The sequence below is a fragment of the Barbus barbus genome, assembly GCF_936440315.1.
Source record: "Barbus barbus genome assembly, chromosome: 13".
In the NCBI taxonomy this organism is placed as follows: domain Eukaryota; kingdom Metazoa; phylum Chordata; class Actinopteri; order Cypriniformes; family Cyprinidae; genus Barbus; species Barbus barbus.
The window spans coordinates 8,722,898-8,736,255 of NC_136741.1; the positions used below are offsets into that span (position 1 = coordinate 8,722,898).

The 13,358-nt window shown below is 37.4% G+C and overlaps 1 protein-coding gene across 2 annotated transcripts in view; it reads left to right on the forward strand.

Annotated features, from left to right (window-relative positions):
- LOC306879512 (cytoplasmic protein NCK2-like) overlaps positions 1-5,347 on the forward strand; it is a 42,212-nt gene extending 36,865 nt beyond the window's left edge. For both annotated transcript variants that reach the window (XM_079432511.1, XM_079432512.1), the window contains exons 3-4: positions 810-1,525; positions 4,195-5,347. In XM_079432511.1, the coding sequence (XP_079288637.1) occupies positions 810-1,525; positions 4,195-4,389 (911 nt within the window). In that variant the 3' untranslated portion in view covers positions 4,390-5,347. The remainder of the gene's footprint in view (positions 1-809; positions 1,526-4,194) is intronic.
- Positions 5,348-13,358: the final 8,011 nt, after the last annotated feature.

Below are 13,358 nucleotides of genomic sequence, written 5' to 3' on the forward strand. Positions count from 1 at the left end.
AACTGACCAATCAGAATCAAGCATTCCAGAGAGCCGTGTAATAAGTGTGTATATATATATATATATATATATATATATATATATATATATATATATATATATATATATATATATATTAGGGCCGGGACTCGATTAAAAAAAAATATCAAATTAATTAGAGGCTTTGTAATTAATTAATCGAAATTAATCGCATTTTAATCGCATATAAATATTTGACCTGAGAACAGTGAGAAGTAAGTTTTTTCATATGGATTTTTAAATTTCCCATCCACAGGGCCAACCAAAGCGGTCTCATCAGCTTCTTTGTCCATGTTCACTGTGGTTTGTTTTTGTCTGAACGCTAGTTGGTGCTCCAGTATAATCGGTCCGCCGAAACTCATCCAGTGAGAAACGTTCCGTGGTGCAAAAATAAGTGCGATTAAAATGCGTTAAAAAAATATAACGCGTTATTTTTGTGTAATTAATTAATCTAAATTAACGCGTTAAAGTCCCGGCCCTAATATATATATATATATATATATATATATATATATATATATATATATATATTTGATTGTTGGCAGCAACAGGAGATGTGATGGATGAGGTTGAAGAATGTGAGAAAGATAGAAAGGACAAATAGAGGACACGAGGAAATGTCGTGCGCCGGATATCACATGCCTTCTTTCAGCAGGAAATTATTAGTATTGATGAATTTACAGCGTTAATCAATATCCCTGCCCTTTCTCTTCAACTTCTAATTAGCAGAGCTCAGAGGCTTAAGTTTTACATAATGACTGTGTCTGATGTCTAATACCTCTCTTTCTCAGGCTTGGGAAAAACGAAACGCAAAACGAGCACACGGGAAGCCTCTCCAACACCCAGCACAGATGAGTACTTGTCTAATGGGGGTGGAGCAGAACGAATATATGACCTGAACACTCCAGCGGTGGTGAAGTTTGCCTACAATGCAGAGCGGGAGGATGAGCTCAGCCTGGTGAAGGGAGCCCAGCTGATGGTGATGGAGAAATGCAGTGACGGCTGGTGGAGGGGCAGCTATAACGGTCACGTGGGCTGGTTCCCTTCCAACTACGTCCAGGAGGAAGAGGTGGAGGACACGTCAGCTGACCTTCCCGCTGTCTTCTCCTCAAGGCTGGGCCTCAGTAATGGTCAGGGCCCCAGAGTCCTTCACACTGTTCAGACACTCTACCCCTTCAGTTCCGTCATGGATGAGGAGCTGAACTTTGAGAAGGGAGAGATGATGGAGGTGCTGGAGAAGCCAGAGAATGACCCAGAATGGTGGAGGTGTAAGAACTGCCGTGGGCAGGTGGGTCTGGTGCCAAAGAACTATGTGGTTGTGCTCAATGATGGTCCATTAGCCTCGGGCTCCCATTCCCAGCAGAACAGCCACACGGGACCCTCCCACACGGGGAAATTCGCCGGAAAGGACTGGTACTATGGCAACGTGACACGGCACCAGGCTGAGTCTGCACTGAACGAGAGGGGGGTGGAGGGAGACTTCCTTGTGCGAGACAGCGAGTCCTCTGTGAGTCAAGTGTTTATCTGGATCTAATAGAAATGCAGTGACCAAATAACTGCTTTCAATAGCTGTGAATAGTCACTGGAGTGCTGTCCAGAGCTGTGTCCATGGTGTCATTTGCAGGGCTATTATTGGTATCTAAACCGTTTTGGGTAACACTTTAGAATAATTGCACGCTATGAGTCATTAGGTAAGCATTAGTAAATAGTCAGTTCATCCTTTATAAAGCATTGTCCCAACATTAATAGCCATTAGTAAGCAGTTTATAAATACAGCTATAAATGCTTGTTCCTGATTTATAAGCATATCTATTACAAAGGAGGTTTAAAGGCTCAGTTATCTTCCTAACGGAAAAAAATAAACAAACACAATACAGAGGGATACAGAACTCATAAATATTTATTTCAAGATCCAAAACCGTGCACTTGAATTTGTATTTATTTATTTTTTGCTATGAAATTGCAGAGGTTTATTTTTCATTTCTTATCAAGTTTACAGTTGTACAGTTTCACTTTTTGCATTTTGAAAAAATATTTCTGTTTTCTGTATCCCTCTGTGTTGTGTTTGTTTAACTTTTCTGTTTGGGAGATAAATGAGCCTTTAAATCTGCTTTATAAATGCTTTACAAGGTATAGATAGTCCTCACTTTAGATGAGCTCACATAAATAGATGGCTGGCAACTACTAAATGTTTTATAACTACCTGACTTGAATTACAGCAGGAATGTGTGTTAATATTAAATATTAACACACCGAGCAACTATTATCATGTGTCTAAATAATAAGATTTATAAATGTACCTTTAAATATTTTATTAATAATTTACTTACACTTTCTAAATGATCTTATGAACCACTGACAACTCCTAAATAACAGGTTTGTAAATAACGTAATAATTTAGAAATGATAAATTGATCATTAATAAAGTATGAAAATACAATTATTAAACATTATAGATATGATCAAGAACAAAACATTTATAGCTGTATTTATAAACTGCTTACTAATGGCTATTAATGTTGGAACAATGCTTTATAAAGGATTAATTGATTATTTACTAATGCTTAACTAATGATTCAAGTGTTACCTTTTTTTTTTTTTTTTTTTAATGAAATAAAGCTAAAAATTTAAATATAAAGGCTGTGACAACAAGCCAACAACAATGAACTAGCACCTGCATCTGATGGCCAGCTAACACATTAGGTTCTGCACCTCAGTGACGGCTGAACATCAACTTGTTTTAGTGCCTTTAGATGAAAAATTTGAACAAAAATGTTTGTTGAAGCACTAAATTTATTAACTATAATATTTATTAATTTATAAATTAAACCAAAATAATGTTTAAAAAAAACAAAATTACTATAAATGTAACAATTCTATTATGAAAATTGAAAGTATAAAAATGAATGCTCATTCAGAATATGTATAAAAAGTGCAATGGTTTATAAATAATAACAAAAGAACACTGGTCTTTTAACATAATTGTAAGTTAGCAAACAGCCAAACATCAGCTTGGTGTTTTAGGGCCATTAGGTGAAAAATTAGAATATAAAATATAGAATATCTTCAAGTTGAAGCACTGAATTTATTCACTGGAAATAAAATAAATAAAAATTTAAATGTGAAAAAAATAATAATAATAATAATTAAACCAAAATGATATTTTTTTTTACAAAAGCACATAAAATTAGTGTGTAACTGCATTTTATTCGAGTAAAACAAAGTATAAAAACAAAAACTCATTCAAAATATTAATAAGAACTAAAATAGTATATAAATAATACTAAAAGAACACTCATTGTAAAATGTAAGTTATAGTTTAGTTAGCCTTCCCTGGGATTTAGGCGCCATGAAAGTGGCTCGGCTTTTATCAGTGTTTATCGCCAGAAACAACTAACCTGCTCAGGGACAGGTTATGCTCCGAGTTGGAGATCTCACACTGAAATTAGACCAATCATTTGCAAGCAGTTTGGCATCTCTAATGCAATAAAGTCGTTCCCCTGGTTTCTTTTTTTTCCAAATTAAAGGTCACTTCATAGTTAATAGAGTTTTACAGACAAAATCACCTGGATTTCAGTCATTTATTTGAATTGTTTAAATTCTATATTATTTATTAGACATTAGATAACATTACACCTTTTTGTTGACAACCTTTTCTTAAAATATAAGGTACTTTGGTTAGTTTAGGTTGTAAAATGTCTTGTGGTGTGACCAAAAAACGTAAACATTTGCAAATAAATGATAGTGATGTGTAAATTCCTGTATATTTAATGTAGAAGGAAAATGTTTTATTACTTTTTACATGACATTTTAGAGCCATTAGATTTGTAACTTTTCTGTAAGTTTTTTTTAAACCATGTAAAGCAAGTAGTACATTTTTTAAAAGCTTGATAAATTTAGTTACATTTCTTTATCGTGGAAAATATATGTCATTGAAATAAATATGCTTTTCAATCTGGAGCAGTTGTTTTCAAACTGTTACTGCATGTTTGGGATATTTTCTCTATTGCATACACCCAGCTCCAGGTCAATCAGCTGATGAGTTAATTCAGCTGTGTTAAATAAGGGATAACTCAAAAATGTGTAATGCTGGGGAATCTGGCAGGAATCTAGGGCTTATGGTGCCACCTGTAGGCTGAAGTTCACTAAACGAACATTGTTTCTTTCTCTCTCCAGCCGAATGATTTCTCAGTGTCTCTGAAAGCAGTCGGGAAGAACAAACACTTCAAAGTGCAGCTGTCGAATGGAGTTTACTGTATCGGACAACGCCGCTTCAATACTATGGATGAACTGTTAGAGCACTACAAAAAAGCTCCTATCTTCACTAGTGAACATGGAGAGAAGCTTTACCTTATCAAACCCCTCCAGTGACCTTCCACACACAAATGAGCCTTACAACCAGACCTGACTGGACCAGACCAGATCTGACCTCACACTGAGCCAAGTGATCTGCAACTCCTACTTATCGCTCATTTCTCACCAGCAAACAGGGGACATATTGAATACCAGCCCACAGGAAAATCGCAGGAATTAACATTATGATGTTGTTTCCGCCAGTGTGTCCTTTCTGTTCCTGTGTCTCCATGTTGCTTTAGCACTTCTTTTCACCTGTAGTGGTTCACCTAAATGAATATCGCCTTTTCCAAGTGATAATTGAAGCACTTGCCCATGGCCTTGACCGACAGCTTATTTTCTGTTCACACTTAGCCGACATCGAGATACAAGAAAGCCAACAGATGCGCCCTTCATCTGATACAGACTTAGACTTGGGCAAGCGCACAATACAGATGCAGTGGAATTAGAGGAAACTGTATATACAGTACATAGGAGTTGCCAAAGAGAGAGTTGGTGACAGGTACTTGGATGAACTGAGAAATGCCAACAGGAGGGTCTTATAAGATGAATGTTTTGTAGATGCTTAACCAAATGTGCCACCTTCACATTCAAGCACTGCTCATCTAATATATATATATATATGAGAGAACTATATCCACCTCATTCAGATTCACACATCTGTATCAGCATTAAAGTGTTGACACAGACTTCCATATTACATGCAAACACTGTTAAGAGTTGCTTTTCTGAAGGGGACCATTCGAAAAGAATGGTTTGGTCTCTTTACAAATGAGTCCATTCAGCTTTTAGTTTCTGAGCTTTTATAAAAGTATGGTACAACTGAATGTTACTGAGCATTGTTATTTAAATAAAATGTTTATTTAACGTGAAAAAAGCTGCGGAGAAGGACAATGTAGTGAGCTCCACATCTATGATAGCTGTGCAAAAAGTTGAAATACTTTTGTTTAATTAAACATTTTGCAAGAGGATTGGCAAAGTTGTGTGATTTTTATTGTCTCGTGGTAATGTATCCCAGCAGGCACCGGACGTCAATATGACGTCAGATTGACGTTGGACCCCAACGTCGGAGAGACGTTGTATTTTGGTTGAAAGTGAAAATCGGGTTGACGTCAGAACCCAACGTCAGATTGACGTCAGAACCCAACGTCAGATTGACGTCAGAAACCAACGTCAGATTGACGTCAGAACCCAACGTCAGATTGACGTCAGAACCCAACGTCAGAATGACGTCAGAAACCAACGTTGGACAGACGTTGTATTTTGGTTGAAAATGAAAATCGGGTTGACGTCAGAACCCAACGTCAGATTGACGTCAATCTCCGACGTTGGACAGACGTTGCATTTTGGTTGAAAATGAAAATCGGATTGACGTCAGAACCCAACGTCTGGTTGATGTCAGAACCCAACGTCAGATTGACGTCAATCTCCGACGTTGTATTTTGGTTGAAAATGAAAATCGGGTTGACGTCAGAATCCAACGTCAGACTGATGTCAAAACCCAACGTCAAATTGACGTCAATCTCCGACGTTGGACAGACGTTGTATTTTGGTTGAAAATGAAAATCGGGTTGACGTCAGAACCCAACGTCAGATTGACGTCAGAACCCAACGTTGGACAGACGTTGTATTTTGGTTGAAAATGAAAATCAGGTTGACGTCGGAACCCAACGTCAGATTGATGTCAGAACCCAACGTCAGATTGACGTCAATCTCCGACGTTGGACAGACGTTGTATTTTGGTTGAAAATGAAAATCGGGTTGACGTCAGAACCCAACGTCAGATTGACGTCAGAACCCAACGTTGGACAGACGTTGTATTTTGGTTGAAAATGAAAATCGGGTTGACGTCCGAACCCAACGTCAGAACCCAACGTCAGATTGACGTCAGAACCCAACGTTGGACAGACGTTGTATTTTGGTTGAAAATGAAAATCGGGTTGACGTCAGAACCCAACGTCAGATTGACGTCAGAACCCAACGTTGGACAGACGTTGTATTTTGGTTGAAAATGAAAATCGGGTTGACGTCGGAACCCAACGTCAGAACCCAACGTCAGATTGATGTCAGAACCGAACCTCAGATTGACGTCAATCTCCGACGTTGGACAGACGTTGTATTTTGGTTGAAAATGAAAATCGGGTTGACGTCAGAACCCAACGTCAGATTGACGTCAGAACCCAACGTTGGACAGACGTTGTATTTTGGTTGAAAATGAAAATCGGGTTGACGTCGGAAACCAACGTCAGAACCCAACGTCAGATTGACGTCAGAACCCAACGTTGGACAGACGTTGTATTTTGGTTGAAAATGAAAATCGGGTTGACGTCAGAACCCAACGTCAGATTGACGTCAGAACCCAACGTTGGACAGACGTTGTATTTTGGTTGAAAATGAAAATCGGGTTGACGTCGGAACCCAATGTCAGATTGACGTCAAAACCCAACGTTGGACAGACGTTGTATTTTGGTTGAAAATGAAAATCGGGTTGACGTCAGAACCCAACGTCAGATTGACGTCAGAACCCAACGTTGGACAGACGTTGTATTTTGGTTGAAAATGAAAATCGGGTTGACGTCAAAACCCAACGTCAGGTTGACGTCAATCTCCGACGTTGGACAGACGTTGTATTTTGGTTGAAAATGAAAATCGGGTTGACGTCAGAACCCAACGTCAGATTGACGTCAGAATGAAAAATACAACATCTATCCAACATTAGAGGTTGACGTCAATCTTACATTAAGTTCTGATGTCAACCTGATTTTTTTCAGCCTCCAACAGTGGACTAACATTGCATTACATCCCTATCGAAACTGGCCATTACCACATTTGTTATCAACCTGTGAATACAAAAGGAAGAGGAGTTAAATGTCCAAATAATTAATTATACATAACACATTATGAACCGCTTGTTGTAGTTTGTGTTATGTTTGTCATATCTAATGTAGATGTCACATTGGTTCTACTGTGGTGCTAGATGGAAGATCATGGGCCCACCCAAATTGCTATGCTTTTATCTTCTGAAGACAAAACTGATATTGCACAATTTCGAAACCTAAAACCTTCCTGGTGTTAATGCTAAAAGGCAGTGAGGAAAAATCTCTAAACATTTACTTGGGTCTGTTGTATGTACACAAAAGTGAGAGAACAAACAACTGACTGAGCAAATTATGACTCTTATATGGTACCAAAAGCAATGTTTTTGGATATTTCACACTATGAGTTCAGTAACATCAGCAGTCTGTCATTATTTTGTAAGTTGGCAATATTAGCACATATTTGCAAACAAGGCTTGACATTAACATAGAATCATCCCATATTTAAGGCATATGAATGGTATTCCACATTACATCAATATGAGCGTGGTTTGTCCCATTTTTTATTTACTTCAGTTTTATGTTTGGCAACCGTTACTGCCAGTCATTTGACCGTTTCTTTATTTTTTTTTTAACAGTGTAAAACTGTTATTTTATGGATTTTTTACTGACCAATTAAATAAAGTGATAGCACTAAACCGTGTACAGAGGAACACTGTCCTTTCACAGATTTTCCTAGATTATTATGATCAAACGCATTCAATAAAGTGCTAAAAGTAAAATACTAGTCTATAGAGAAAGACTTCTTATTTTACAGGTTATTAAAAAACAAAAAATTATAGTGTTAAAGGATGCTGACAATTGTAAATTAAAAGTTTTATTTTGAAAGACAAAATACAAAGTCTCTACATATACTGTACAAAACTGAAAATGCAATCATTCAGTTTTTAAAGTAAAACAGTGCAAATTTGAAAGGAATTACATTTCAGATACATTTCAACATTTAAAATACTGTACCAATTAACAGAACAGTTTGATGAGAAGTTAATGAGTTGAATTAAATATTCTCAGCACAAGAAATACAAAATATCTACAAGTTTCAAACGACTATTAATTCTAAAGGCGGGATTACACTACATGACTTTTCAAATCTGAACAGATTTTTAAAACACTAGGCATCATACATACATTCAGGTCATCGACACAATTCTAACATTTTTGGCTCTATACTCCACCACAATGGATTTCAAATGAAACTGCAGACTGTCAGCTTTAATTTGAGGGTATTTACATCCAAATCAGGTGAACGGTGTAGGAATTACAACAGTTTGCATATGTGCCTCCCACTTGTTAAGGGACCAAAAGTAATGGGACAATTGGCTTCTCAGCTGTTCCATGGCCAGGTGTGTGTTACTCCCTCACTATCCCAATTACAATGAGCAGATAAAATGTCCAGAGTTAATTTCAAGTGTGCTATTTGCATTTGGAATCTGTTGCTGTCAACTGTCAAGATGAGATCCAAAGAGCTGTCACTATCAGAGAAGCAAGCCATCATTAGGCTGAAAAAACAAAACAAACCCATCAGAGAGATAGCAAAAACATTAGGCGTGGCCAAAACAACTGTTTGGAACATTCTTAAAAAGAAGGAACGCACCGGTGAGCTCAGCAGCACCAAAAGACCACGGAAAACAACTGTGGTGGATGACCGAAAAATTCTTTCCCTGGTGAAGAAAACACCCTTCACAACAGTTGGCCAGATCAAGAACACTCTCCAGGAGGTAGGTGTATGTGTGTCAAAGTCAACAATCAAGAGAAGACTTCACCAGAGTGAATACAGAGGGTTCACCACAAGATGTAAACCATTGGTGAGCCTCAAAAACAGAAAGGCCAGATTAGAGTTTGCCAAACGACATCTAAAAAAGCCTTCACAGTTCTGGAACAACATCCTATGGACAGATGAGACCAAGATCAACTTGGAAAGGAACTGCTCATGATCCTAAGCATACCTCCTCATCAGTGAAGCATGGTGGTGGTAGTGTCATGGCGTGGGCATGTATGGCTGCCAGTGGAACTGGTTCTCTTGTATTTATTGATGATGTGACTGCTGACAAAAGCAGCAGGATGAATTCTGAAGTGTTTCGGGCAATATTATCTGCTCATATTCAGCCAAATGCTTCAGAACTCACTGGACGGCGCTTCACAGTGCAGATGGACAATGACCCAAAGCATACTGCAAAAGCAACCAAAGAGTTTTTGAAGGGAAAGAAGTGGACTGTTATGCAATGGCCAAGTCAATCACCTGACCTGAATCCGATTGAGCATGTATTTCACTTGCTGAAGACAAAACTGAAGGGAAAATGCCCCAAGAACAAGCAGGAACTGAAGACTGTTGCAGTAGAGGCCTGGCAGAGCATCACCAGGGATGAAACCCAGCGTCTGGTGATGTCTATGCATTCCAGACTTCAGGCTGTAATTGACTGCAAAGGATTTGCAACCAAGCATTAAAAAGTGAAAGTTTGATTTGATTATTATTCTGTCCCATTACTTTTGGTCCCTTAACAAGTGGGAGGCACATATGCAAACTGTTGTAATTCCTACACCGTTCACCTGATTTGGATGTAAATACCCTCAAATTAAAGCTGACAGTCTGCAGTTAAAGCACATTTTGTTCGTTTCATTTGAAATCCATTGTGGTGGTGTATAGAGCCAAAAATGTTAGAATTGTGTTGATGTCCCAATATTTATGGACCTGGCTGTATACGGACTTTGAAAATCGTGACAAAGGAAAACTGGGCATCATACACTACATGACCGAGGATCATACACTACCAGACTTTAAAGTTGTTCCGAGCACAACAAACTCACTCAGAAACATGAGCCTTGGAGACGCGTGACAAATGGAAACAATATGCGTTCTAAAATCGGCTGAAAATATCAAACATTTTTGATATCCTCCAACTGGATAGAATCGGAGTCTGAAGCTAAAAAACCGGAGTCTGTGACTATCATACACTATGCCATTTTCTGTTGAATCGGTCAACTAACAAATCTGCAGACTGGCTCTGACTTTCGGCAACTAGTGTCAACTTCTCCAGACTGTAAATTGGCGGAAAATCAGGACAAAAAACGTGTAGTGTATTCCAGGCCTAATTATATATGATGCCCAGCTTTCCTTTGTCATTATTTACAAAATCGGTAAGTGTATGATGCCTGGTGATTTAAAAAGCTGTTCAGATTTTTAAAAGTCGTGTAGTGTATTCCAGGCTTAAAGGGATACTCCACCCCAAAATGAAAATTGTCATTAATCACTTACCCCCATGTCGTTCCAAGCCTGTAAAAGCTTCATTCATCTTCGGAACACAATTTAAGATATTTTGGATGAAACCCGGGAGGCTTCTGTCTGTCCCATTGACTGCCAAGTAAATTACACTGTCAAGGTCCAGAAAAGTATGAAACACATTGTCAGAATATGTTATGTAATGTTATGAAGCGATGAGAATACTTTTATAGAAATACAACAAAAATAATGACTTTATTCAACAATTAGGCACCGTAACGTCTCCTCTGCATCAGCACAGCGCCATTTTGGAGATTATGCCCTGGACGCAAAACACATACACTGTTCTGTATCAGCCTTGACACAGGGATGCGCTGTTTGCGTTCAAATCAAAGCATAAATCAACGCAGAAGACGCATCCCTGTGTCGAGGCTGATACAGAAGAGTGTACACATTTTGTGTCCAGGGCATAATCTCCAAAATGGCGCTACGTTGACACAAACAGTATTCTTGTCGCTTCATAACATAATGATTGAACCACTGATGGCAGACGGAGTATTCTGGCGATGTGTTTCATACTTTTCTGGACCTTGACTGTGTAATGTACTTGGCAGTCAATGGGACATTGACAAGCCTCCCGGTTTTCATCCAAAATATCTTAAATTGTGTTCAGAAGATGAACAAAGCTTTTATGGGTTTGGAACGACATGGTGGTAATTGATTAATGACAAAATTTTCATTTTGGGGTGGAGTATCTCTTTAAAACTGTTTCATTATTCAGATGTAAATTTGTGTAAGCACATTTCCTGAAGAGGAATTCTTGAGAAGCAATTGAAAAAATTTGGGTTAGTATCATAATTTTTTTCTTTTAAAAAGATTGTGCAGGGAACTGTACTTTAGCTTGTATTATCCCAATCAGGTTTATAGTGTTTTTATCAATATTCGATTGACCCTTTTGGGCTCCAATATAGCTCTGATAATATATGTGGAAAAAAAATTACATTGCATTTTAATCCTGAATACTAGCTACACAAGTGTAATAAAAAGTAAAATCAAAACATACAAATAAAGGTCCATGATTCTGCACCAGAAGTGACAGACACAGTAGATAAAGAGCAGTCCTCCAAATCTGAAGTAATCAGCTGGATCCTTGCTGCATCTGGGGGTTAAATAAATAAAAAAAAATATATAAAAAAAAAAGACAACAGATTTATTGAAAAGTCCTTAAAAAGGAGGATTCCATTTATGTACCTTTTCTTTAAACAACATTTGACATTATGAGATATTCTGACTAATTTATTTATTTAGCTGTGACCTAATGGTTAGAGAGGCAGACTCGTAGCCTGAAGGTCATGGGTTCGAGTCTCAGTCCTGGCAGGAAACCCACTAGTGTAAACAGGGCTTGAGTTACCCTTGAGCAAGTTACAAGTTAACCCTACTTGTAATTGTAAATACATTTACATTTAGCAGACACTTTTATCCAAAGCGGCTTACATTGCATTCAAGTTACAGTTTTTACATTTTATCAGCTCTTGCTTTCCCTGGGAATCGAACCCATGATCTTGGCGTTGCTAGCGCCATGCTCTACTATTTGAGCTACAGGAAATACAAATAAAGAAATGAGTATTCACAACAAATAACAACTTTTCCCAGATGTAAAAAAATGGCAATTAGTACACAAAAAAAAAAAATAATAATATTTTATCAATTGCTAAAATGCTAATACCTGTATATTTATAACTAATAAAATTATTAATCTGTTTACACTGCTTTTCTATCACACGTGGGTGATGTCTAACAAATGTACTTGAGGAGATCATTAAATTACTCAAGTATCTTCATACTTCATCCACCTTATTCCTAAACGCAGAAGTAAGCCTGGGCGAGACTTCAAGTTCATTAGCCTTAAATAACAATAACAACATGCAGTAAATAGTAAAACTGTTTGTATTACAAACCAGTGTGTTCATAATTAAGATAATACACTAAAATAATATGGTATGACAAACCAATTTGCAATATCAAGCACCTAAACGAGCAGTTCTGTACAGCTAAAAAAGTAAAAATATCTGGAAGCAAGACCCATAAAATCTATAAATGGGCCATTTTTATGTGAAGAATAAGGTGGATATGATGAAAATGATGTCATCATTTACTCACTTATGTCTTTTCCAACCTGCATAACTGACTTTTTTTTCTGTGGAACACAAAAGAAGATTAAAAAAGACATGAGGGTTAGAAAATGATGAGGGAGTTTTGATTTTGAGTGAGCTAAACTCAAGAATTAAGTCTGAATCAGAGTGGTGCCTTGGTGCAGAGTTTGCCTGCTTTGCCCATGTTCACATATAACGGCACATGATCATTAAAGTATTATGAATACTCACTTTTACAGAAGATCATATGGCAGAAGATTTTCAATCCCAAAACCTCTGGACCATGAGAGGGAAAACACACACACACACACACACAAATATTTAACAGGTTTAATAAAACAATAGTAATTGTTGACTTACTGACAGAGACAGACAGGCTTACAAAAAGTTTGGCTAACTTACTCACCAGCTTTATACAAACACTTAGCAGTAAGTTGGATCCGAAAGCATGGTTTGCATAGTATTCTTCAGGTGCTTTCATGATCTCTCTGTTGAACACATGTCAGTTGTTCATGTTCCAGAGTGAGACATTTTATTTTACAATAAAATAACAATATCGTTATTTTTACTATTTCATTCTGTTATTAAAAATAAGATCAGCAAAAGGCGGCCTTCAGTACTTAACTCATATTAAGGTCAAGCTCCCGCTATTTATTCTGTCATTCATGTATATGTATCCATTACATAAACCTCCAGAACTTGTAGTACTAACGCTACGCGGATATATTTACATTTCGCGAT